Below are 22,975 nucleotides of genomic sequence, written 5' to 3' on the forward strand. Positions count from 1 at the left end.
CTAACCTGCTGCGTTAATTCTCCTAACCTGCTACGTTAATTCTCCTAACGTGCTGCGTTAATACTCCTAACCTGCTACGCTAATTCTCCTAACCTGCTGCATTAATTCTCCTAACCTGCTGCATTAATTCTCCTAACCTGCTGCGTTTATACTCCTAACCTGCTACGTTAATTCTCCTAACCTGCTGCGTTAATTCTCCTAACCTGCTGCGTTAATTCTCCTAACCTGCTACGTTAATTATCCTAACCTGCTGCGTTAATTCTCCTAACCTGCTGCGTTAATTCTCCTAACCTGCTGCGCTAATTCTCCTAACCTGCTGCATTAATTCTCCTAACTTGCTGCGTTAATTCTCCTAACCTGCTGCATTAATTCTCCTAACCTGCTACGTTAATTCTCCTAACCTGCTGTGTTAATTCTCCTAACCTGCTGCGCTAATTATCCTAACCTGCTGCGTTAATTCTCCTAACCTGCTGCGTTAATACTCCTAACCTGCTACGTTAATTCTCCTAACCTGCTGTGTTAATTATCCTAACCTGCTGCGTTAATTCTCCTAACCTGCTGCGTTAATTCTCCTAACCTGCTGCGCTAATTCTCCTAACCTGCTGCGTTAATTCTCCTAACCTGCTGCGCTAATTATCCTAACCTGCTGCGTTAATTCTCCTAACCTGCTGCGTTAATACTCCTAACCTGCTACGTTAATTATCCTAACCTGCTGCGTTAATTCTCCTAACCTGCTGCGTTAATACTCCTAACCTGCTACGTTAATTATCCTAACCTGCTACGTTAATACTCCTAACCTGCTGCGTTAATTCTCCTAACCTGCTGCGTTAATTCTCCTAACCTGCTGCGTTAATTCTCCTAACCTGCTACGTTAATTCTCTTAACCTGCTACGTTAATTCTCCTAACCTGCTACGTTAATTCTCCTAACCTGCTACGTTAATTCTCCTAACCTGCTGCATTAATTCTCCTAACCTGCTGTGTAAAGTCACTTCTGCATGTAGAGGCGCAGAAGACTAAGGGTTGATAGGATGTAACCTACAACCTGGTCCCTTTGTCCAACTGATGTAATGACCCTGTAATGAGGGTACTATAATATTCATCACTAGGATCGGCTGACAGAGACTGAGATACTATCTGTGCACCACACACACACACACACACAGTACTATACAGGGGTCCTCTCAGTCTCCATACAATCAAAACAAAAGTCCAAGTGAAGGCATACATCAAGATGTTTGAATGTATTCTTGTTGCGTTCTTAACCCAACACCTAGCGACCTCGTCAAGACATTTGAACCTCTTCGCGTAGCGGTTAAGGTGTTGGCTTGACAGTCTCTGGACCCGTGTTCGAGATCTGGTCAGGATTACCCCCAGAATTCCCTACATTGGTGTCAGAAGTGGGACGGCCATCGGAGAGGCATGTACATGTGAGGGGCATGGTACAGAGAAGCGTGGGATCACGCTTTCCCAAAGGAAGGGGGTAATGTACAATGTAGCGACCTTAACCCAACACCAACCTAGTCAAGAGGTTCACCTCTTTGCGTAATGGTTGAGGTGTTGGCTTGACAGTCATTGGGCACATATGTTCGAGTCCCGGTCAGCGCGACCTACCGAATTCGCTACATTATCAATAAAAGGCTATTCCAATGAATTAAACAATCTCCAAGATACGTTTTGGTGAAGACGTTAAATTGTAGGAGCAGGAATAGTGAAACCAAAGATACTTCCCCTTTCATCTGTGGTGACCTTATCCTAATACTCCCGGCCAATTCAATTCCATCATTAGTTTGGTTTAATCCACTCTTTCATAATATTGACTTTGTGGAGTGTGGTGGATGGGCAACATTCTCTCTCTCACTCACACACCTTCCAGCTGTCAAAAGCCAACTCAATTTAAACCACAAAAAAATGCTAAATGCTGTTTAGGCTACTCACTAACCTCAATCAGCTTACATTTACATTTAAGTCATTTAGCAGACGCTCTTATCCAGAGCGACTCTTGAATCTGTTTTTTAGGCTAAAACAAACCAACTATTTGCTTTCGATTATGCTAAAACGTGCATGCAAACTGTATGCAAATGCAGCTATATACACAATGCCACTGTTGTCTCAAAGGTTTATTGATATATGCATGCATCAACTTACACTGTGATGATGCTGAAGATTCGATGTTCCCCTGATATGAAATCACAACATGAAGACTGAAGTTCTGGCTAGACAGCTAAACACTAGCTAACAACAGCAACTTGTTTTCTAGATATCTGTAACTACAAATTCAGTACGCTATGGACTGCTTGTGAAGCAGACATATTTCCAGGCTATAAGGAATTCCCGACGTGTTTTATATAAAGAAAAATGAAACAAATCTTCACAAACGAACATCCAAGCCCGCTTAGCCAGCTTGCTAGAAAGAAACCGCTAGCTGTATGTGTTTTGGGGCGGAAAGGAGATTTCAGTGCCGTCTCTAGGCAACCACAAGCTTCACCCTCAACTTTTCAGCTGAGCACAGCTGCTTAGCTTGTAAGCAACGACGCTAGCTATCTGGTTCCGTGTACCAAGAGAAAGTCATCTACACATTAGTATTTTGGCCTTTTCCCCATAATTTGGCTTGTTTGTTACAACAATTTTGGAACATTTTTATAATAATGCATTTATTTTCAGCTAAACTGGCCACGTGAAATCTAGATGTCTGTTCTCGCGACACTCGGGAAGGAACGCTGGCCTCCTTCTTCTTCTTCTTCTTCTTCTTCTATGAGGTTTAACGGCAGTTGGTATCCAATTTGTTGCATTACCGCCACCTACTAGACTGGAGTACTCCCTTATACTTTGCTTGAAAAATAAAAATGCACTAAATAAATATCCTATCATCTAACACTACACTCACTCATTTTAAAATGATATAAAATAAATTAACACCACCCTACTCCACTAATTGCATGTATTTATTCCTACCTCATGCCATCATCCTGAAAGGATGGGACAACACCACTTAGCACACCCTGTAACTCTTCCGGTCTTGCACACCCAAATACCTCTCTACAGCTGCCACCACAACCTCCATTTTCTACGACTTCTGTTCCATCCCTGCAGTACAGTTGATAACCATTACTATAAATGCTAAAAATCCAATCTCACTGAAACTTATATCACGTTTTGTCCTGTCCCTCTGTACTGGTATACCTCTACTACTCTCCCCACTCCTCCCCCTTAATCCATCTTCCTCTACTGTCTTCACTGCCTCAGCATATGACAACTTCTGCACTACTCTAACCCTGGAAACCCCACCTGCCTCTCTCGCACGGGACATTTCTGATCCCCAGCCCCATGGGCACCCGACAATTAACACATTCCACTACTTTCCCCAATACTACACATTCCTTTGTCTCATGCCCTTCTGCACATTTCACACACCTTGGACCCTCCCTCCTACACACTGCTGCCACATGCCCATAAGCTTGACACCTGTAACAATGTAATGTACTCGGTACAAACAATCGTACAGGATAACTTATATATCCTAACTTCCCATTGTCGGGCAAAGACTCAACATCAAAACTCAAAAGAACAGACAATGACTCTTCTGTTTCTCCACTCGTCACCTTGTCTGCGTCACATCAAATGGCGAGCATCACAAACACCGGGAATATTTCCCCTCAGCTGGTCAACTTTTATATGTACTGCTTCCCCAGTTATCCCTCCTTTCATTGGTGCCCTTTTCTTGAGAACAAAACAATTCACTTTTCTTGCTTCCCATTCATTTGATTCCGATTCTCCCTCTGACCAACAGAAACACAAACAATTATCACTCGACTCTTCTGGTTACCCTCACCGATTCCACATGACCCAACCCTTTTTTCACCCACCGTGGAACCACAAATGGATCAGCCAAAAGGCAAGAGTCCACTTTTTCCATAAACTCCACTTCTACTGTCACAGACTCATCTTTCTCCTGATCCTTGGTGCATAGCTCGGTCCACGATAACTTCACCACACTTACCACCTCCAATACTTCACCCTCGTTCATTTCAATTTCTTGTCCTGTCTTCAGCTCCCTCTGCTTACACTTTCTACCATTCTTCTTTAACAAACCATCTCCCTTTTCCCACCATTTTTATCCGACTCAAACTCACCTCACCTCTTCATCCCTCCCAGACCTCCTCTCACCCTCTTCTTCCCTCCCAGACCTCCTCTCACCCTCTTCTTCCCTCCCAGACCTCCTCTCACCCTGTTCTTCTCTCCCAGACCTCCTCTCACCCTCTTCTTCCCTCCCAGACCTCCTCTCCCTCTCTTCTTCCCTCCCAGACCTCCTCTCCCTCTCTTCTTCCCTCCCAGACTTCCTCTCACCCTCTTCTTCCCTCCCAGACCTCCTCTCACCCTGTTCTTCCCTCCCAGACCTCCTCTCCCTCTCTTCTTCCCTCCCAGACCTCCTCTCCCTCTCTTCTTCCCTCCCAGACCTCCTCTCACCCTCTTCTTCCCTCTCAGACCTCCTCTCACCCTCTTCTTCCCTCCCAGACCTCCTCTCCCTCTCTTCTTCCCTCCCATACCTCCTCTCACCCTCTTCTTCCCTCCCATACCTCCTCTCACCCTCTTCTTCCCTCCCAGACCTCCTCTCACCCTGTTCTTCCCTCCCAGACCTCCTCTCCCTCTCTTCTTCCCTCCCAGACCTCCTCTCACCCTCTTCTTCCCTCCCAGACCTCCTCTCACCCTCTTCTTCCCTCCCAGACCTCCTCTCCCTCTCTTCTTCCCTCCCAGACCTCCTCTCACCCTCTTCTTCCCTCCCAGACCTCCTCTCACCCTCTTCTTCCCTCCCAGACCTCCTCTCCCTCTCTTCTTCCCTCCCAGACCTCCTCTCACCCTCTTCTTCCCTCCCAGACCTCCTCTCACCCTCTTCTTCCCTCTCAGACCTCCTCTCACCCTCTTCTTCCCTCCCAGACCTCCACTCACACTCTTCTTCCCTCCCAGACCTCCTCTCACCCTCTTCTTCCCTCCCAGACCTCCTCTCCCTCTCTTCTTCCCTCCCAGACCTCCTCTCCCTCTCTTCTTCCCTCCCAGACCTCCTCTCCCTCTCTTCTTCCCTCCCAGACCTCCTCTCACCCTCTTCTTCCCTCCCAGACCTCCTCTCCCTCTCTTCTTCCCTCCCAGACCTCCTCTCACCCTCTTCTTCCCTCCCAGACCTCCTCTCACACTCTTCTTCCCTCCCAGACCCCCTCTCCCTCTCTTTTTCTCTCCTTTCCTCCTCCATTTTCCAAGTATTCATCTCCTTATGATAATACTGCACTACTCCTGACAACCAGCTTGTTCTTGCTTCCTCTAGGGACTCCACTTCCGCCGAAGCATCCTCCCTCCTCCCTCCACCATCCTCCCTCCTCCCTCCACCCTCCTCCCTGATACCGTTTTCATTTTCGTCCTGAACTCTGGCCAGTGTTGCCAACTGTTTTTCAAGGACAGCAGCTGCTGTTCTTCTTCGTCTTCTGCTTCTTCAGAGTTTAAGGTCGGTTGGCATCCAATATGTTGCATTACCGCCCCCAACTGGCCTATTATATGAATTCATTATACTTTGTATCTTCTCCTGCACCATGCCAGCGGCCTGTGAAGACAGGACACCAACACCCAACATACCCTATTACTCTTCTGAAGTCAAATAACAGTAGCTATTGGTTCTTCTTCTTCTTCAAGGTTTTATGGCAGACTAACCCTATTGAAATATTGCCGCCATCTACGGAACAGGGTATTTTTTAAAGTATTCCATTACGGGAAGGGGAGACCTGACATCATACAAAATACAAACAAAATATTTCAAAAACATAACACTCTATCAGTCACAGTTCAAATCCATCCCTAAACAGGATCAGGTGCCTGTGAGGACAGAGCATTCATCAACAGGTTTCCTTGTAATGCCGCTGCTGTAAAATCCCAGAGTCCCAAAAACACTCGGCCACACTCACAATGATGCCTATTTTCTCAGATGTTCTCTGATAACACCCTTGATAGGCACCCTGCTCAACCTGTCTTTCTCTCACCGGACACTTCTGATCTCCAGCACCATGGCTACTCCTACAGTTTATACACATAGCTTTTTCCACCTATACGACACATTGCTTTGTCTCATGCTCTCCTGCACACTTCTCACAACTAGGAATCTCCCTCCTACACACTGCTGCAACATGATCATAAGCTCGGCACCTAAAACACTGTAATAGGTTTGGGACAAAAGCTCTCACGGGATAACTGACACATTCTAACCTGACTTTGTCGGTTAAAGACTCTGCATCAAAACTTAGCAGGACAGACAGTGTCTTCTCTGTTTCACCACGCTCTCCACCGCGTCTGGGTCGCACAAAACCTCAGTTGATCCTCCTAACGCCACTCTAGGCGCCACTTGATCCTCCTAATGCCACTCCTCCTCCTAACACTTAACGCCACTCTAGGTTTCACTCCTTTCAATGGTGCCTTGCTCCAGAGAGAAAAGCAATTCATAGTTATTTACCCTAGTCGTGTGGTGTGGAGCACCGCGCTCCTTCTGGACAGTAGAAACTCAAAAAATCTACACATGTCCACTTTGAGTCACTTTCACCAACCCAACAGTCCCCAACCTCTTCTCCACCCAAAACTCTCACTCCCACTGGGACAAAATGATCTTTATCATCATTGGGACAAGGCTCGACCTCGGCCGTCCTCACCTCACCTGCCACCACAGGTAATTCATCCTTTCTCCCTACACTGGCCCTCTTTAAGCTTTCTATACTATACACACCACTCCTTTCAGTGTCGCGATCTCTCCTCTTCCTATGTCCTTCCACTACAGACCTCTCAGATCCTTGACCCTCATCCTCCCGATCTATATAATCAGACCTGTCAGACATATTGATCTCATTCCAGCACATCTGTTGCTTCTCTAACTTCTCTCCATCACTTTGTCTGCATGAGGCTCAAACCCGGCGGTCTTTACCGCACCTGCCACCACAGTTAATTCATCCTCACTGTCGCCACGATCGATTTCCTTCTGCAACTCTTTCAGAAGTTCTGTGTAATTCCCCATTCCAAATTCCATCAAAACATATTCTACTTTTCTCCCTTTTTTCTGTCCTCCACCTTCATCAGGTCTTCCAGAAGGTTTGTGCATTTCTCCCCTCCATATTTACTCAAATCAAATGTACTCATAATATTACTCATATGTTCCACTTTTCTCCTTTTTTCCTGCCCGCCATCTTATCGACAACGTTCCCTCCACAACACCCATGCACTTTTCTCTCTCTTATCACCTCAACCCCTTCTCTCCCTCCTCCTCTTCCCTCCTTCCTCATCTTCTCTCCCTCCTCCTCTTCTCTCCCTCCTCCTCTTCCCTCCCTCCTCCTCTTCTCTCCCTCCTCCTCTTCTCTCCCTCCTCTTCTCTCCCTCCTCCTCTTCCCTCCCTCCTCCTCTTCTCTCCCTCCTCCTCTTCCATCCCTCCTCCTCTTCTCTCCCTCCTCCTCTTCCCTCCCTCCTCCTCTTCCCTCCCTCTTCCTCTTCTCTCCCTCCTCTTCTCTCCCTCCTCCTCTTCCCTCCCTCCTCCTCTTCCCTCCCTCCTCCTCTTCTCTCCCTTCTCCTCTTCCCTCCCTCCTCCTCTTCCCTCCCTCCTCCTCTTCCCTCCCTCCTCCTCTTCCCTCCCTCCTCCTCTTCTCTCCCTCCTCCTCTTCCATCCTTCCTCCTCTTCCCTCCCTCCTCCTCTTCCCTCCCTCCTCCTCTTTCCTCCCTCCTCTTCTCTCCCTCCTCCTCTTCCCTCCCTCCTCTTCCCTCCCTCCCTCCTCCTCTTCTCTCCCTCCTCCTCTTCCATCCTTCCTCCTCTTCCCTCCCTCCTCCTCTTCCCTCCCTCCTCCCTTCCCTCCCTCCTCCTCTTCCCCTCCCTCCTCCTCTTCTCTCCCTCCTCCTCTTCCATCCTTCCTCCTCTTCCCTCCCTCCTCCTCTTCCATCCTTCCTCCTCTTCCCTCCCTCCTCCTCTTCCCTCCCTCCTCCTCTTCCCTCCCTCCTCCTCTTCTCTCCCTCCTCCTCTTCTCTCCCTCCTGATCTTCCATCCCTCCTCATCTTCCCTCCCTCCTCCTCTTCCCTCCCTCCTCCTCTTCCCTCCCTCCTCCTCTTCTCTCCCTCCTCCTCTTCTCTCCCTCCTCTTCTCTCCCTCCTCCTCTTCCCTCCCTCCTCCTCTTCCCTCCCTCCTCCTCTTCCCTCCCTCCTCCTCTTCCCTCCCTCCCTCCTCTTCTCTCCCTCCTCCTCTTCCCTCCCTCCTCCTCTTCCCTCCCTCCTCTTCTCTCCCTCCTCCTCTTCCATCCTTCCTCCTCTTCCCTCCCTCCTCCTCCCTCCCTCCCTCCTCCTCTTCCCTCCCTCCTCCTTTTCTCTCCCTCCTCCTCTTCCATCCTTCCTCCTCTTCCCTCCCTCCTCCTCTTCCCTCCCTCCTCCTCTTCTCTCCCTCCTCCTCTTCCATCCTTCCTCCTCTTCCCTCCCTCCTCCTCTTCCCTCCCTCCTCCTCTTCCCTCCCTCCTCCTCTTCTCTCCCTCCTCTTCTCTCCCTCCTCCTCTTCTCTCCCTCCTGATCTTCCCTCCCTCCTCCTCTTCCCTCCCTCCTCCTCTTCCCTCCCTCCTCTTCTCTCCCTCCTCCTCTTCCCTCCCTCCTCTTCCCTCCCTCTTCCTCTTCTCTCCCTCCTCCTCTTCCATCCCTCCTCCTCTTCCCTCCCTCCTCCTCTTCCCTCCCTCCTCCTCTTCCCTCCCTCCTCCTCTTCTCTCCCTCCTCTTCTCTCCCTCCTCATCTTCCATCCTTCCTCCTCTTCCCTCCCTCCTCCTCTTCTCTCCCTCCTCTTCCCTCCCTCCTCCTCTTCCCTCCCTCCTCTTCTCTCCCTCCCTCCTCTTCTCTCCCCTCCTCTTCCCTCCCTCCTCCTCTTCTCTCCCTCCCTCCTCTTCTCTCCCTCCTCTTCCCTCCCTCCTCCTCTTCCCTCTCTCCTCCTCTTCCCTCCCTCCTCATCTTCCCTCCCCTCCCTCCTCTTCCCTCCCTCCTCCTCTTCCCTCCCTCCTCTTCTCTCCCTCCTCCTCCTCCCTCCCTCCCTCCTCTTCCCTCCCTCCTCTTCTCTCCCTCCTCCTCTTCCATCCTTCCTCCTCTTCCCTCCCTCCTCCTCTTCCCTCCCTCCTCCTCTTCCCTCCCTCCTCCCTCTTCTCTCCCTCCTCCTCTTCCATCCTTCCTCCTCTTCCCTCCCTCCTCCTCTTCCCTCCCTCCTCCTCTTCTCTCCCTCCTCCTCTTCCATCCTTCCTCCTCTTCCCTCCCTCCTCCTCTTCCCTCCCTCCTCCTCTTCCCTCCCTCCTCCTCTTCTCTCCCTCCTCTTCTCTCCCTCCTCCTCTTCTCTCCCTCCTGATCTTCCCTCCCTCCTCCTCTTCCCTCCCTCCTCCTCTTCCCTCCCTCCTCTTCTCTCCCTCCTCCTCTTCCCTCCCTCCTCCTCTTCCCTCCCTCTTCCTCTTCTCTCCCTCCTCCTCTTCCATCCCTCCTCCTCTTCCCTCCCTCCTCCTCTTCCCTCCCTCCTCCTCTTCCCTCCCTCCTCCTCTTCTCTCCCTCCTCTTCTCTCCCTCCTCATCTTCCATCCTTCCTCCTCTTCCCTCCCTCCTCCTCTTCCCTCCCTCCTCCTCTTCTCTCCCTCCTCTTCCCTCCCTCCTCCTCTTCTCTCCCTCCCCCTCTTCCATCCTTCCTCCTCTTCCCTCCCTCCTCCTCTTCCCTCCCTCCTCCTCTTCCCTCCCTCCTCCTCTTCTCTCCCTCCTCTTCTCTCCCTCCTCCTCTTCTCTCCCTCCCTCCTCTTCTCTCCCTCCTCTTCCCTCCCTCCTCCTCTTCCCTCCCTCCTCCTCTTCTCTCCCTCATCTTCCCTCCCTCCTCCTCTTCCCTCCCTCCTCCTCTTCCCTCCCTCCTCCTCTTCCCTCCCTCCTCCTCTTCCCTCCCTCCTCATCTTCCCTCCCTCCCCATAGCCGTTGGTTGCTCCATTAATCGCTAGATTACGTTACATTTGTTTTCGGCTTATGCTGTCCCTGTCTCTCATACAATGATACATTCTCAAAAGTTAAACTAAATAGCAGTAGTGTGTATTTATGGATGCCAAGGGAAGTCAGGCTTCCCTAAGAAATTGACCAAGAAATAATCATATATATTTTTTAAAGTATCTTTCATCTGTCTGTGTTTGATAATTTTCCTTCAATTTTCTTAGACGCTGAATGTATCCCTCCAGGAAAAGCATCCGAGCGAGTGAAACAGTTCCCCTTTGTCTCTGTATGTGTAGGCCATCTATCTGTCTCGTCAAAAAGAGTAGCCTTAAAAAATATATATATATTTATAAAGCCAGTCAGCGTTGAGGTAAACTGAGTAAGCTTGAATGGACCTGGTGTCAAGGGAAGCCAGTTTAGATTTGGCTTCCCACCAATCACAAGCTAAACTCATTTACAGAAAAAAAAATTAATTGTTGCATCTCATTGTGTCATTGTCCTCCGGTTGGCTAGCCAGCTAGCTAAAATCATCCCTTTCCTCAATTAGCCATGGATGGAGATAAGGATTTGGTTGTGGCTTTACTTAATTCTCTGTACTGGCCAATGATTATAACAGAGATTCTGATCTAACCATAATGCATACATTGTGCCCCTGAGTAGGCTAATGTTAACTAGCTGGCCTGGCACATCATTTCCTGTGAAAGGAAGTTAGACTAGCGTGCAAACATTTGAGCCAGGTAGACAACACAAACTAAAAGCATGTACTGTATGACAGAGTCATGAAAGAGAGGAGGATGTTGAAATATTGAAGTTGAAATGATGCTGGAATAGTGGAGGGCAGCTCCTGTTGCAGTAACTCTCCGTGGTTCTAAATCCATAGCTGTTGAGTAGTCCAAAACGGTCGTAAACATTCACTTGCTTTACCATACTGTAGTAGGTCACGCAACTGTTTGTTTGTGTACTTCACCATACAGATGTCGCTCTCTGGTTTTGTGATGAAACAAAGGTGTGGTTGAATGTATTCTGCCACTGTGTCTTCTTATTGTCTCGGCCTTTAGGCCTGTATATCAGAGTGGCAAGGGATATGAACTAACAGGTTATAGACAAAACAACACAATTATCACAACACAATTATCTTAATTATAACAACACAATCATCTTAATTATCACAACACAATTATCTTAATTATCACAACACAATTATCTTAATTATCACAACACAATTATCTTAATTATCACAACACATGTAATATGGGTTTTTCTCCTGGCTTGGCTTCCTCAGGGATTTTATCCATTCACCACTACTGCTAAATGGAATGTTTCAAGGAGAACAAACTTGAACTAATTAAAAGCACAGAAGAAAAACAAACAGATTAAAGTATATCATTTAAAATATATTTAGTTTTGCTTTTATTATTTATCCCTTGGAGAGCTGTGGTGTCATTTAACAACAAAGGAACCGATTGAATCAATGAACTCGCTGCTGCAGAGGGGAGAGGACGGAGAGGCTGACGAGGACATAGAGGTGGGAGAAGGGGCGCAAGTGACACACGCAGCAGCCGGCAGAGGCGCATAGCTGAACTCACACACACACACGCAAACAAACAGGGAAGGAGCTAAATCATCAAAAAGTCGCTGGGGCAGCCTTAAAAGTAGCTACATTTGTCGTTATACTTTTTTACCAATAAAATCCGCTAGAGGGGAATGAAAACTCTCTCAATCTAACAACAAAGTCGCTAAATTGGCATCACTTGCTCCGACACCTTTGGCGAGCAGTGGAGCTATATAAAAAATATACATACAAATGATAGCTTTTCAACAGAAGTTAAAGTATCCTTATTTCAACTGAATAAATCAATCAAATACAAATATGCAAGAGACAGTTTGGGACTTTTTGTAATTAGTAAATAAAAGGGGACTTTAAATGTTAGTACTGAATAAGGGGTAAAGTAGTTATTTATTCCCCTGTCAACCTCATTAACTTTAAAAGGTCAACGTACACAGCTGAAGCATACTGCACTGTCAAAGATGTGTATAACTAACCCAGCGTACTGTACTGTCTTTGGTACTATCACAGATAGAACAATGAGAGTTAGTTATACAAATATTTGGTACTACTGTCTTTGGCTGAAGGATTTCCGACTACATTTCCCGAGAGCCACCAGCTTTGCGGCGCATGCCTATAAACGATTTACTGGCCACCTCGTGATCACTCTGATTTCAAGAAATAGGGGTGACCTCTTGTTGCGAGAACAGTGGGAGAATAGTCCAAGTTACCATACAAAGATGGTAAGTAGCAAACAAAAGTTGTATTAACTTTGTTTACGGAACTTTAGCTTTACTGAAATGATAAATGCACATACATGCTATAGTATGTACGCTGACAGCGAGGTGGCTTTTCGTTCGCTTGTTGCCAGCAACCAACGCTTGCTTGCTTCAAGTAATATGGTAAACCTAATTTATACAGTAACTAGTTAGTTACCGGTAACCAACTTTTCTAGCAATTTAAACATGTTTGTAAAATGATTTTTGCTTGTGATATGTTTAAAGACCAGTTGGAAGGAGTACAATCTATAATTCCTTGTTGGCAATGTGCCAGTCAATTTGGCACGTTCTAGTATAATCTAATTTTAACAGCTGTGTAGTATGCACATGTGGCTACATTTCTTTGACAAGGTCAAATTGACAGAATGTGTTAATGTGGCCTAGCGTTATCTAAGTAAGTTGTCTAATTATTGCATGCGACTTTCTCCCCAGCAATGCAATTGCTTGTTTTTGGACTCTACATTTGTGTGAAAGGGAAAAGGTTGAATGAATGGTAACAGTTTTCTACAGTAGCTATAAATATCTCGTCTCAGATGGCTCGAGGAGCGAGTTCTATTTTTAAATTCACCGTGGCTTACCTCGTGAGTTAATAAATCCCCACTCCGACATTGTCCGGTCACGGATCCCATATGGAATATCATTGTTGGAGACAATTCTAATAGTTCTCTCTAGTATTCCTCAAAGGTATCCCACTCACCTCATTCCCATTTCATGTACACCTAATTTTTTTACCTGACTGTTGTTGACTGTTTTTCCTATACAAGCTCATTGATATTACATAACATTGATATTATTGTAAAACTTCCCAAATGTTTTCCGAGCTGGATCATTTCCTCAAACTCCCAAGTAATGCCTGGTTCACCTCCAATATTTTAATATGTGCCCCTGTGTTTGGTTGTGTTCTTTTGTCAACAAATGGAAGAAAATTAACTGAAACGGGGACTTACTACCTGAACTTGTCCAAAAATAAATACATTTGTATTCCATTGTAACATTTTACTACAGGTTTTAGGCTAATTCACTCTGGATACGTGTCTAAATAACCTATGTGTAATGTGCCCTAATGAATAGGACCCAGATCTGTGTTTCTTTATCTTGTGTTGCAGTCTGCTGAACCTGTTCGTGTTCTGGTGACCGGCGCTGCTGGGCAGATTGCCTACTCCTTGTTGTTTGGCATAGCCAAGGGAGATGTGTTCGGCAAAGATCAGGTAGAGGGAAGGAAGAAGCTTTGGCTTGACTTGCGTAATATCCCAGCTGATCCTGTTAGGGGTTGTCTATTGTCTGAAATTACACCCTATTCCCAATATAGTCCACTACTTACCCTATTTGCTCTGGTCAAAATGAGTGCACAATATTGGGTGCCATGTCAGATACCTCCTGTGTCAGTTAAATAAAATAAAAAATCATGACTGATGGGCAACATGCAGCATCACACACTACCCCTTCAGTCACACAACCTGCAAAGCTTCACTCAAGGCTTTAATGTCCTTGAATTGCCTGAAATAGACCCACTAGCATACAGCCTACTGGCAGGTTCATAGTCCCTTCAAATAGTCATAACAAGCAGTGTTGTCAATGTAGTAATCATATGAACCATACACATCTGTTCAGTTAGCAATCTACCAGCCTGTAAGTCAACGGAAAGATCAATAGATCCTACTCATTTATCTACTCCTGTCATTTCCTGGTCTCTCCTCTCAGCCAATCACCCTGATCTTGCTGGACATCACCCCCATGTTGCCAGTCCTGGATGGAGTGTGCATGGAGCTGCAGGACTGTGCCCTCCCACTCCTCAGAGGTAAACCATGGGGCAGATGACACTCACTGGACTGACGTGGCTTTGCTTTAGTTGAGGCACCAGTAGTATCTCCATCTCCATTGTGACTGGTATTTTTCTGTTGTCAATGGGTGGCGTCCTTGCTTTGTTCTCACCTCGGCTGTGAGGCCCCAGTATTAATGCTCAGGGCTGCAAAGACAATGTTCTCTCTGTGTATGGTGTGTTGCAAAGACAATGTTCAATGTGGGGTTGGGGGGGGGTGTCTGTAGTATGGTGACCCTGTGTCCCAAACAGATCTGGCTTCAAGCACTATTTTAAATTCTTTCAAATATTTTTAAGGTGTTTGCCAGATCGGTGGGATTTTCAGAATTGCCAGAATCTCGCAGTATCCCTTTAAAGCAGTTAACTGGCAACAGTCTATGTCCCACAGACAACAGTAGCAGGACAAAGGGATCAATACAGGGTTCGCTGAAGCTAACTGTAAAAGCAAAAACGCTGTGACTGAGCTGATGAGGATGTAAGGTGTTGTGACGAAATGGGGATTGAAACAGGGAAAACCACACAGACAATGTGATGGGAAAACAAACCCACGCCTTTGTTTCTCCATAGAGGCCACTTTCATTGTCAAGAGATCATGTCTGAAACATTGTGCTTGAAGGACTTAATAAAGCGCTCCTTAAAAATAACAAATTCCTGCTGTCCTCGATCATAATTACCCCCCCCCTTTTTGTTTCTATTTCTGCCTAAAATTACATTCTCAAATCGAACTGCATGTAGCTCAGGACCTGAGGCAAGGATATGTGAATTCTTGATACCATTTGAAAGGAAACACTTTGACGTTTGTGGAAATGTCAAATTAATGTAGGAGAATATAACACATTGTATTATCTTTAACCAAATCTAAAGAAAAAACATGCTGTTTTTGTACCATCTTTGAAATGCAAGACAATGGCCATGTTTTATTCCAGCCCAGGTGCAATTTAGATTTTGGCCACTAGATGGCTGCGGTGCATGTGTGAGGTTTTAGACTGATCCAATGAACATTGCATTGCTGGTCAAAATGTTGTATCAAGACTGCCCAAATGTGCCTAATTGGTTTATTAATACATTTAAGTTCATAACTGTGTGCTCTCAAACAATAGCATGGTATTATTTCAGTAATAGCTACTGTAAATTGAACAGTGCAGTTAGATTAACAAGATTTGAAGTTTTCTGTGAATACAGATATGTCTGTCCTGGGAAATGTTCTTGTTACTTACAACCTCAGGCTAATGTGATTAGCCTATGTTAGCTCAACCGTCCTGTAGGGGACCCACCGAGCCTGTAGAGATTAATTAGACACCACTGTAGTAAAACCTTAAACAATTAAGTGGTCTTTATTATCCTGTTTTTCCTTCTGTTTGTTGGTCGTCCATGTGCTGCCCATTGAACCAACCCTGGTCTGTTGTATTTTTGATTCGTCTAGAGGTCATTCTCACAGACAAGGAAAGAAACCTACATGTGTCTTTATAGAACACGTTCAGATAGTCCCTCCCTTTTCTTGCTTTTTTTCTGACTATTTGATTCCGACTGAACAAGCCGCTGTTTATTCCATCTGTTTTCAGAGGTCATCCCCACGGACAAGGAGGAGGTTGCCTTTAAGGATCTGGACGCTGCTATCCTGGTGGGCTCCATGCCCAGGAGAGAGGGTATGGAGAGGAAGGATCTGCTCAAGGCTAACGTGGCCATCTTCAAGAGCCAGGGGGCCGCGCTGGAGAAGTATGCCAAGAAAACTGTCAAGGTGAGATAATAGCCAGAGCCCAACAGACAGGGTTTGTTTGTGTGGGGTCTCTGGTGACTGTCAATGTGTCCCTAAATGTCAATGCAGACTTAGCTGTCTCAACACTAGCAGGTACCCTGTGTTTGTGGTATAGTGTAAGCCATGTGTCCTTAGACATAGAGAGGACTCGTGATGCTGCACCTCAGAGCTGTTGAAATTCAGTTCACGTGGTGGGCTCTTAATTCCCATGGAAAGACTGGCCTGGAATGCCATTGGTGGGTGTGTGCGTTGTTTGTGGGTTTGTTTTGTGAGCGTGTGTTTTGATTTAAAAAATCAAACTGCCTGCCTGTCTTAACACTAACCCACCTATCTGGTCTGCTTTGGTCTGTAAGCTTAACGTTGTATCCACCCTGGCTGGGTTCCATCCCAGGAGTTGGTCCACTTCTGTCTAGAAGCCTCTCATTGTATCCAGTCTGGCTGGGTTCCATCCCAAGAGTTGGTCCATTTCTGTCTAGAAGCCTCTCATCCATCCCAGGAGTCAAGGGAGACATTCTGATTCTCTCCTGCTCCCCAAGTGTGCACTTGGACACTCATCTTCATGGATTTACAAAATAAATGGACTGGTGTGAGGAATATGGTGGAAACAAGAATTATAATGAGTCATTTTAATAGTAGAGAGTAGGAACTCCGCCAAGGACTGGACTGTCCCGACTAAGTGCCAGTGGAACTGTGGGTGTGTAGTGAGGAGGCCTTTTGGCCTCGACACTGATCTAGCAACAGGTGTTGGGCTGTCAGACTGACGAGTGTGACTGCTTGTGTGTGTGTGCTGGCACTTGTCCTGCACCCTTGTCATTTCTTCCCCAAGTGACCTTGTTGCAAAAACTTACCTTGTCTTCAGGCAGTGTGCAAGGCTGAAACTGCCATGATAGAACACTTTCAACCTTACACGCTGCCTGACTGTCTAGCGTGGCGCCTTCAACCTTACACGCTGCCTGACTGTCTAGCGTGGCGCCTTCAACCTTACACGCTGCCCTGACTGTCTAGCGTGGCGACCTTACACGCTGCCTGACTGACTGTCTAGCGTGGCGCCTTCAACCTTACACGCTGCCTGACTGTCTAGCGTGGCGCCTTCAACCTTACACGGCGCCTTCAACCTTACACGCTGCCTGACTGTCTAGCGTGGCGCTTCAACCTTCAACCCTGACACGCTGCCTGACTGTCTAGCGTGGCGCCTTCAACCTACACGCTGCCTGACTGTCTAGCGTGGCGCCTTCAACCTTACACGCTGCCTGACTGTCTAGCGTGGCGCCTTCAACCTTGCCCGTCCGGCAGCGAGGCGTTGGAATTTTCCCTCTACTCACAGGTGACTCCAGTTTCAAGTAACTTTAAAATATTTTTTTACTACATGGTAATCAGACACTCTAATACATGGCTATATTAAATTGATAATGGACAAAACATTTAAGTTGGACTGAAAGTGCAAACTATGACTTCATACATTTATTACATTCATATATATTTATATATATTTTTCACCTTTATATAACCAGGTAGGCTAGTTGAGAACAAGTTCTCATTTGCAACTGCGACCTGGCCAAGATAAAGCATAGCAGTGTGAACAGACAACAGAGTTACACATGGAGTCAACAATAAACAAGCCAATAACACAATAAACAAAGCAATGACACCGTAGAAAAAAGAAAGTCTATATACAGTGTGTGCAAAAGGCATGAGGAGGTGGGCAATAAATAGGCCAAAGGAGCGAATAGTTACAATTTAGCAGATTAACACTGGAGTGATAAATGATCAGATGAACATGTGCAGGTAGAGATACTGGTGTGCAAAAGAGCAGAAAAGTAAATAAAATAAAAACAGTATGGGGATGAGGTAGGTAGATTGGGTTGGCTATTAACCGATGGACTAATCACGTGGTATGACCTCTTAGTCTCACGTTGCCTTCAACGTCTCATCACTCTGCTGTTAACTATTAGGGATAGCCTGGCCAACAGCCAGTGAAATTGCAGAGCGCCAAATTCAAAAACAGATACTCATTATAGACATTCATTAAACATACAAGTGTTATACATCGGTTTAAAGATGAACTTCTTGTTAATCCAACCACGATGTCAGATTTCAAAAAGGCTTTACAGAGAAAGCAAACCATGTGATTATCTGAGAACAGCGCCCAGCAGACAAATCATTACTAACAGTTACCAGCCAAGTAGAGGAGTTACACAAGTCAGAAATGGCGATAAAATTAATCACTTACCTTTTGATCTTCACATGGTTGCACTCACAAGTCCCTATTTATGTCCATAAACCTCTGTTATGTTCAGTAATCCATTGGTACAAAGCGCCGTCACAGCAAGCAGACTAAATCAAAAGTACCATGAAAGCTTAAATGTCAAACGATGTTTATAATCAATCCTCGGGTTGTTTTTGTCATAAATAATCCATATTTCAACCGGACAAAAGCTTCTTCAATAGAAAAGGAAAAACAAAGGCGCACTCCCGGTCACGCGCAGGACACATCTCTAGAAATGTCCACTGTCCTCATTGAAAGTGCTGTATCTCCCTTATTTTTCAAAGTAAAAGCCTGGAATAATGCCTAAAGACTGGCCACATGTAGTGGAAACCATACAGATCGTGAACTGGGTCCTAAGTCTTTTACATGGTGGATAGGCTTTCAATGGGAGAACAGCCACTTCAATATAAAAGCATTTCCTGGATGGATTTTCCTCAGGTTTTCACCTGCCATATCACTTCTGTTATACTCACAGACTATTATTTTAACAGTTTTGGAAACCTTAAAAACTATCCAATACTACCATGTATATCCTACCTTCTGGGCCTGAGTAACAGGCAGTTTACATAGGGCACCTTGTTCATTCAAACTACTCAATACTGCCCCCGTTCTCAGAAAGGTTAAGTTAAAATGTGTGGTGCATCTCAATCTGCCAGTCTTGCACATCTGCAGTCATGTTTGTCAGACCATGAGGCACTCTGACAATAAGTTTTTCTCACAAACTGCTGTAGCATCCCAACTGTTTGGAAACTCTCCGATGAGACTCGCAGAAACATGATGGGTGGTCTCAGTTTTGTTCTACAAGCCTGACGGGACTCGTCTGTACCTTCTGTTTGTAGTGTCTGAACCGTTTGGGCTACAAACTGACCCCAGTGGAAAGGGGAGATTCTCCCCAACACCATGGTGTTTTCTGGCTTGCTCTGTGTGTGTGGTGTATGACTGTTTTATAACATGGCCTCTCCGTCAGGTCCTGGTGGTCGGTAACCCAGCCAACACCAACTGTCTGATCGCAGCCAAGTCTGCCCCGTCCATCCCCAAGGAGAACTTCTCCTGCCTCACCCGTCTGGACCACAACCGCGCCCGCTCTCAGGTACCTGTGTGGAGAAGTGGCTATTGTTCCTTTGAACCCCTTGAACGAATAGTTACTCCAATCCCTGATGATGACCGAGTCTGTCTGTACTTGAACTGTAGTGGGTGTTTTTAAGTTTCATTGGGGGGGGGGAACAAATAAAGTGTGTGTGGATTACCTTAATAGATGGTAATATCATCCTTACACAGCTCTCTTGCCTCCCTCCCCCCCAGGTTGCGATGCGCTGCGGCGTGCCAGCCACCCAGGTAAAGAACGTGATCATCTGGGGCAACCATTCGTCCACCCAGTACCCAGACGTCCACCACTGCAAGGTAATCTATAATTTATCACAATGTAATAATGAAGTGTTATTATACCACTGCAAGGCATTACACTGTGTAATATTTAACAATATTTAACAATATGTCATTATTTTACTACACCAAGGTCAACATGGCGGGCAGCGACCTGGCCTGCTTCGACGCTGTTAAGGACGATGACTGGCTCAAAGGGGCCTTCATTTCTGTGAGTTTACTCTACTGTAAAACACATTTTCATCTGGCTGTGTGAACTTTAACCCCCCCCCCTTCTCATTGGAGATGGTCCAAGGGAAAGTGACCTCTGACCTCCTCCATGTGTTTTGATAAGGGGAGAGGATTCCTGGAAAGATGATTTGAGACGGCTGAAGAAGACTATTGGAGTAGGGATGAGACATTTTGTAAGGCATCGCTCTTCCTCCCCCTCTTCCTCCCCCTCCTCTTCCTCCCTCTCCTCTTCCTCCCTCTCCTCTTCCCCCCTCTCAGACGGTGCAGCAGAGGGGTGCTGCGGTTATCGCGGCCAGGAAGCTGTCCAGTGCCATGTCTGCAGCCAAGGCTATCTGTGATCACATGAGGGACATCTGGTCAGGCACTCCTGAGGTCAGCTAAGTGGGACAATTCTGTGGCTTTAAGATACAGATTTAGGATTAGTGTACCCTACCCAAATCTGCATTGTAACCATTAAGGCTATATTTAATAACTCCTAATCTATAGGGCACTCTACTGTTTAAAGTATGGATGAATCTCAATTCTTCACCCTTCCACCAGAATGTGCACTCCTACAATTCCAGACAGTCATGGATGGTGTAATATTTGGCTGGAGGCCGTTGTTACATTTATGAGGTGTGTGCAGTTGCACACTTTGGGAAGAGGGTGGAGAATCGTGGTGCAGCCTGTCTTTAGGTTAATGGTTGCTGAACACAGTGTGGTGCAGCCTGTCTTTAGGTTAATGGTTGCTGAACACAGCCCTAACCTCTGACCTCTTGTGTTTGCAGGGAGAGTTTGTCTCCATGGGTGTCTACTCCAGCAGTAACTCCTATGGTGTCGCTGAAGACCTCATCTACTCATTCCCTGTTCACATCAAGGTGAGACAGATCCCTGACACTCTGCTCTCTACACCCCTCCATACTAAGGCTGCGTTTACATTGGCAGCACAATTCTGATCTTTTGCCCAATTATTGGCTAAAGATCTTATCTTATTGGGCGAAAGATCAGCTGTCATCACCACTTAACCAGAGAGCTCTGCTTCTATTGACTATAAACAGGTGCTTTAGTCTACGACCAACTACCTATTGCAGTGGGAAGTTGATCACTTTGGCCTATTATTCAATATACATTATTCTCCTGTCGTTGTTATCCTCAGGACAAGCAGTGGAAGATTGTGGACGGGTTGGCCATCAACGACTTCTCCCGAGGCAAGATGGACGCCACGGCAGCCGAGCTGGTGGAGGAGAGGGACACCGCCGTCACCTTCCTCAGCACTTGACTACGCTCCCAGCCACGGCAACCAACCCGGCAACAGCACTTGGACGCAGAACCCACTCCTCCAGACTCGTGTCTGTGATGCCGCATTCACGTGCTACTCGGAACTTAGGAAACTCTGGAATATCCAACTTGGAAGTTCCATATGATCGGTTTAACTTCATACGTTTTACAGCAAAATATTTTTATTTTATTTTTTTTAGACCTGAGTTTCTGGTCATTCTGATAGCACATGAACATGGCATGATACACTCACTGCTGCAGATCTGTGTCCAAAACGTTAATGTTACACACTTCTGAACAGGTTATCCCTGTTTGGATGGTTACCATGCTTACCATGGAATGGAGAATTGTTATGGGTAGTTGATGCACTCGTAGTTACTATGACGATCATTGTTCAACTGTTTAAATTGTTGCTCAGTCAGAACAATAAAATCAGCAAACAATGTATTGTCCTTATAGTGTTTCTAGATTTAACTTAATATTTGTGTGAAACAACTCTTGGTTAAATTATTATTTACCCTCTTTTTGTTTGTTTTGTATACTTATTTGGCATTTTCCCATTATGATATTTGACAATCTGAATGTGATCCACCTGTAATCCTACTATTTATAATTGTAGCAGGTGGTTATGGCATAGTCCTGCCACTGGGGGGTAGCACATTCTAATCTATAAAACCAGTAAAATGGATCTATGGTTAATTATGTTTCAAACCTCTGGATATTATCTCCCTGGACTCACTCCTGACGAAACAATAAAACATTTATCAACTGATTCAGTAAATTTCATAATTTCTGCACAAATCAACATTTTATAAGTCCTATGAATAGTGTAGCTCGCCACAGTATAATGATGTGCTTGCCAACTCTCCTTTCAACAGTGCAGCATCTATAAAGTATTTAAAACAAATATTAAGATTAGCTGGAGGGAGTGTGCTCCATAAATGTTAAATTATATATAGTTTACACCCAGAATGTCCTATATCAGATTGTCCTTGACTTGCATTGCTTTGTCACCTGTAGTTTAAAAGAAAATGTGGTCCTTCCATTTGAGTCGTAAGGACTTATGTACTTCAATTCAATCAGAACATTATTTAAAATCACTTTTGAGGGACCATGTTCGTAAGCATTCTGTAACTGAAATTTTTACTTACGTTCCATGTTAATAGTCTAGTTTCTAACCCAAATACCTGTAGGCCTAACTCTGGGATGGGCAACTCCAGGCCGGAGCCCCCCCCCCCCTAGCAAACACAGCTGATAACTTTATTTGCGTTTTAAACTGAAGATGATCATTGGAGTCCGGTGTTTTAGCTGGGGGGGAAAGTATGACACTAATCAGGCCTGCTCTAGCTATGAACCCATTAGTAACGTGTTCATTGACGTGGCATCAATGTCGTGGTTCTGGTGTTTGGGGTTCAGAAACGTCGTGAAAAACTGCATTTTCATTGGCCACAGCATTCGGATACAAGCTTTTCATTGGTCCTTGTTTTGGAATGGCATTTCTATATATCGTTTTGATCAAATTCATCTATTATAGTGTTTTTGTGTGAACTAATTACTTAAATACCTGCCCAATATTCAATACAATGTGTTGCATGTCATTCTAATGTAAATAAACTCCCAAAGGGACATTAGTTGCGCTAATTTCACCGGTCTTCGCGGTTGTGTCCATACTTGGACAAGCCTATCGCACGATTTTCCTGTCGCCAACATCCTACAAGCCAAACAGTAAGGAAATGCATTTATTAGCTCAATTAAAAAAGCCAGTTGATCTGGTAATAATGTTGCAATGTTATTTTTTAAATCATGTATAATTCGTGTTTGATGTGTAGGCTATGCTATACAGTGGAAAAAACGTAATAACCTGTCCCCATCATTTCCGCATCCATCGTTCTGCATTCGGGAATGTAACTAACAAGTCGATTCGATATACCACTAGGCTACATTTATTTTAAGG

The 22,975-nt window shown here is 45.8% G+C and overlaps 2 protein-coding genes and 1 long non-coding RNA gene across 3 annotated transcripts in view; 2 read left to right on the forward strand and 1 right to left on the reverse strand.

The window, feature by feature from the left end:
• LOC135536554 (uncharacterized) overlaps positions 1-2,434 on the reverse strand; it is a 71,536-nt gene extending 69,102 nt beyond the window's left edge. The window contains exon 1 of the long non-coding RNA XR_010455008.1: positions 2,147-2,434. This is a non-coding gene — a long non-coding RNA (uncharacterized LOC135536554). The remainder of the gene's footprint in view (positions 1-2,146) is intronic.
• A 9,740-nt stretch (positions 2,435-12,174) lies between these two features.
• On the forward strand, positions 12,175-21,793 carry LOC135536552 (malate dehydrogenase, cytoplasmic-like). Its single transcript, XM_064962854.1, has 10 exons — positions 12,175-12,273; positions 13,416-13,517; positions 14,011-14,107; positions 15,691-15,866; positions 19,118-19,240; positions 19,453-19,551; positions 19,667-19,744; positions 20,023-20,136; positions 20,532-20,621; positions 20,900-21,793. Exons 1-10 carry the CDS (start codon positions 12,271-12,273, stop codon positions 21,020-21,022), a joined length of 1,005 nt encoding a protein of 334 aa, XP_064818926.1. The 5' UTR covers positions 12,175-12,270; the 3' UTR covers positions 21,023-21,793.
• Positions 21,794-22,471: 678 nt separating this feature from the next.
• The window catches only part of LOC135536549 (UTP--glucose-1-phosphate uridylyltransferase-like), a 79,573-nt gene continuing 79,069 nt past the window's right edge, over positions 22,472-22,975 (forward strand). The window contains exon 1 of the mRNA XM_064962847.1: positions 22,472-22,746. The gene's annotated coding sequence lies outside the window, so the exon portion shown is untranslated. The remainder of the gene's footprint in view (positions 22,747-22,975) is intronic.

This window comes from Oncorhynchus masou, unplaced genomic scaffold, assembly GCF_036934945.1.
Source record: "Oncorhynchus masou masou isolate Uvic2021 unplaced genomic scaffold, UVic_Omas_1.1 unplaced_scaffold_631, whole genome shotgun sequence".
NCBI classification, from domain to species: domain Eukaryota; kingdom Metazoa; phylum Chordata; class Actinopteri; order Salmoniformes; family Salmonidae; genus Oncorhynchus; species Oncorhynchus masou.

Coding starts and splice junctions, on each gene's coding strand:
- LOC135536552 (XM_064962854.1), top strand. Junction 15,867..19,117: donor ATGCCAAGAAAACTGTCAAG/GTGAGATAATAG, acceptor CCTCTCCGTCAG/GTCCTGGTGGTCGGTAACCC. Junction 19,745..20,022: donor TCAAAGGGGCCTTCATTTCT/GTGAGTTTACTC, acceptor CCCCCCTCTCAG/ACGGTGCAGCAGAGGGGTGC.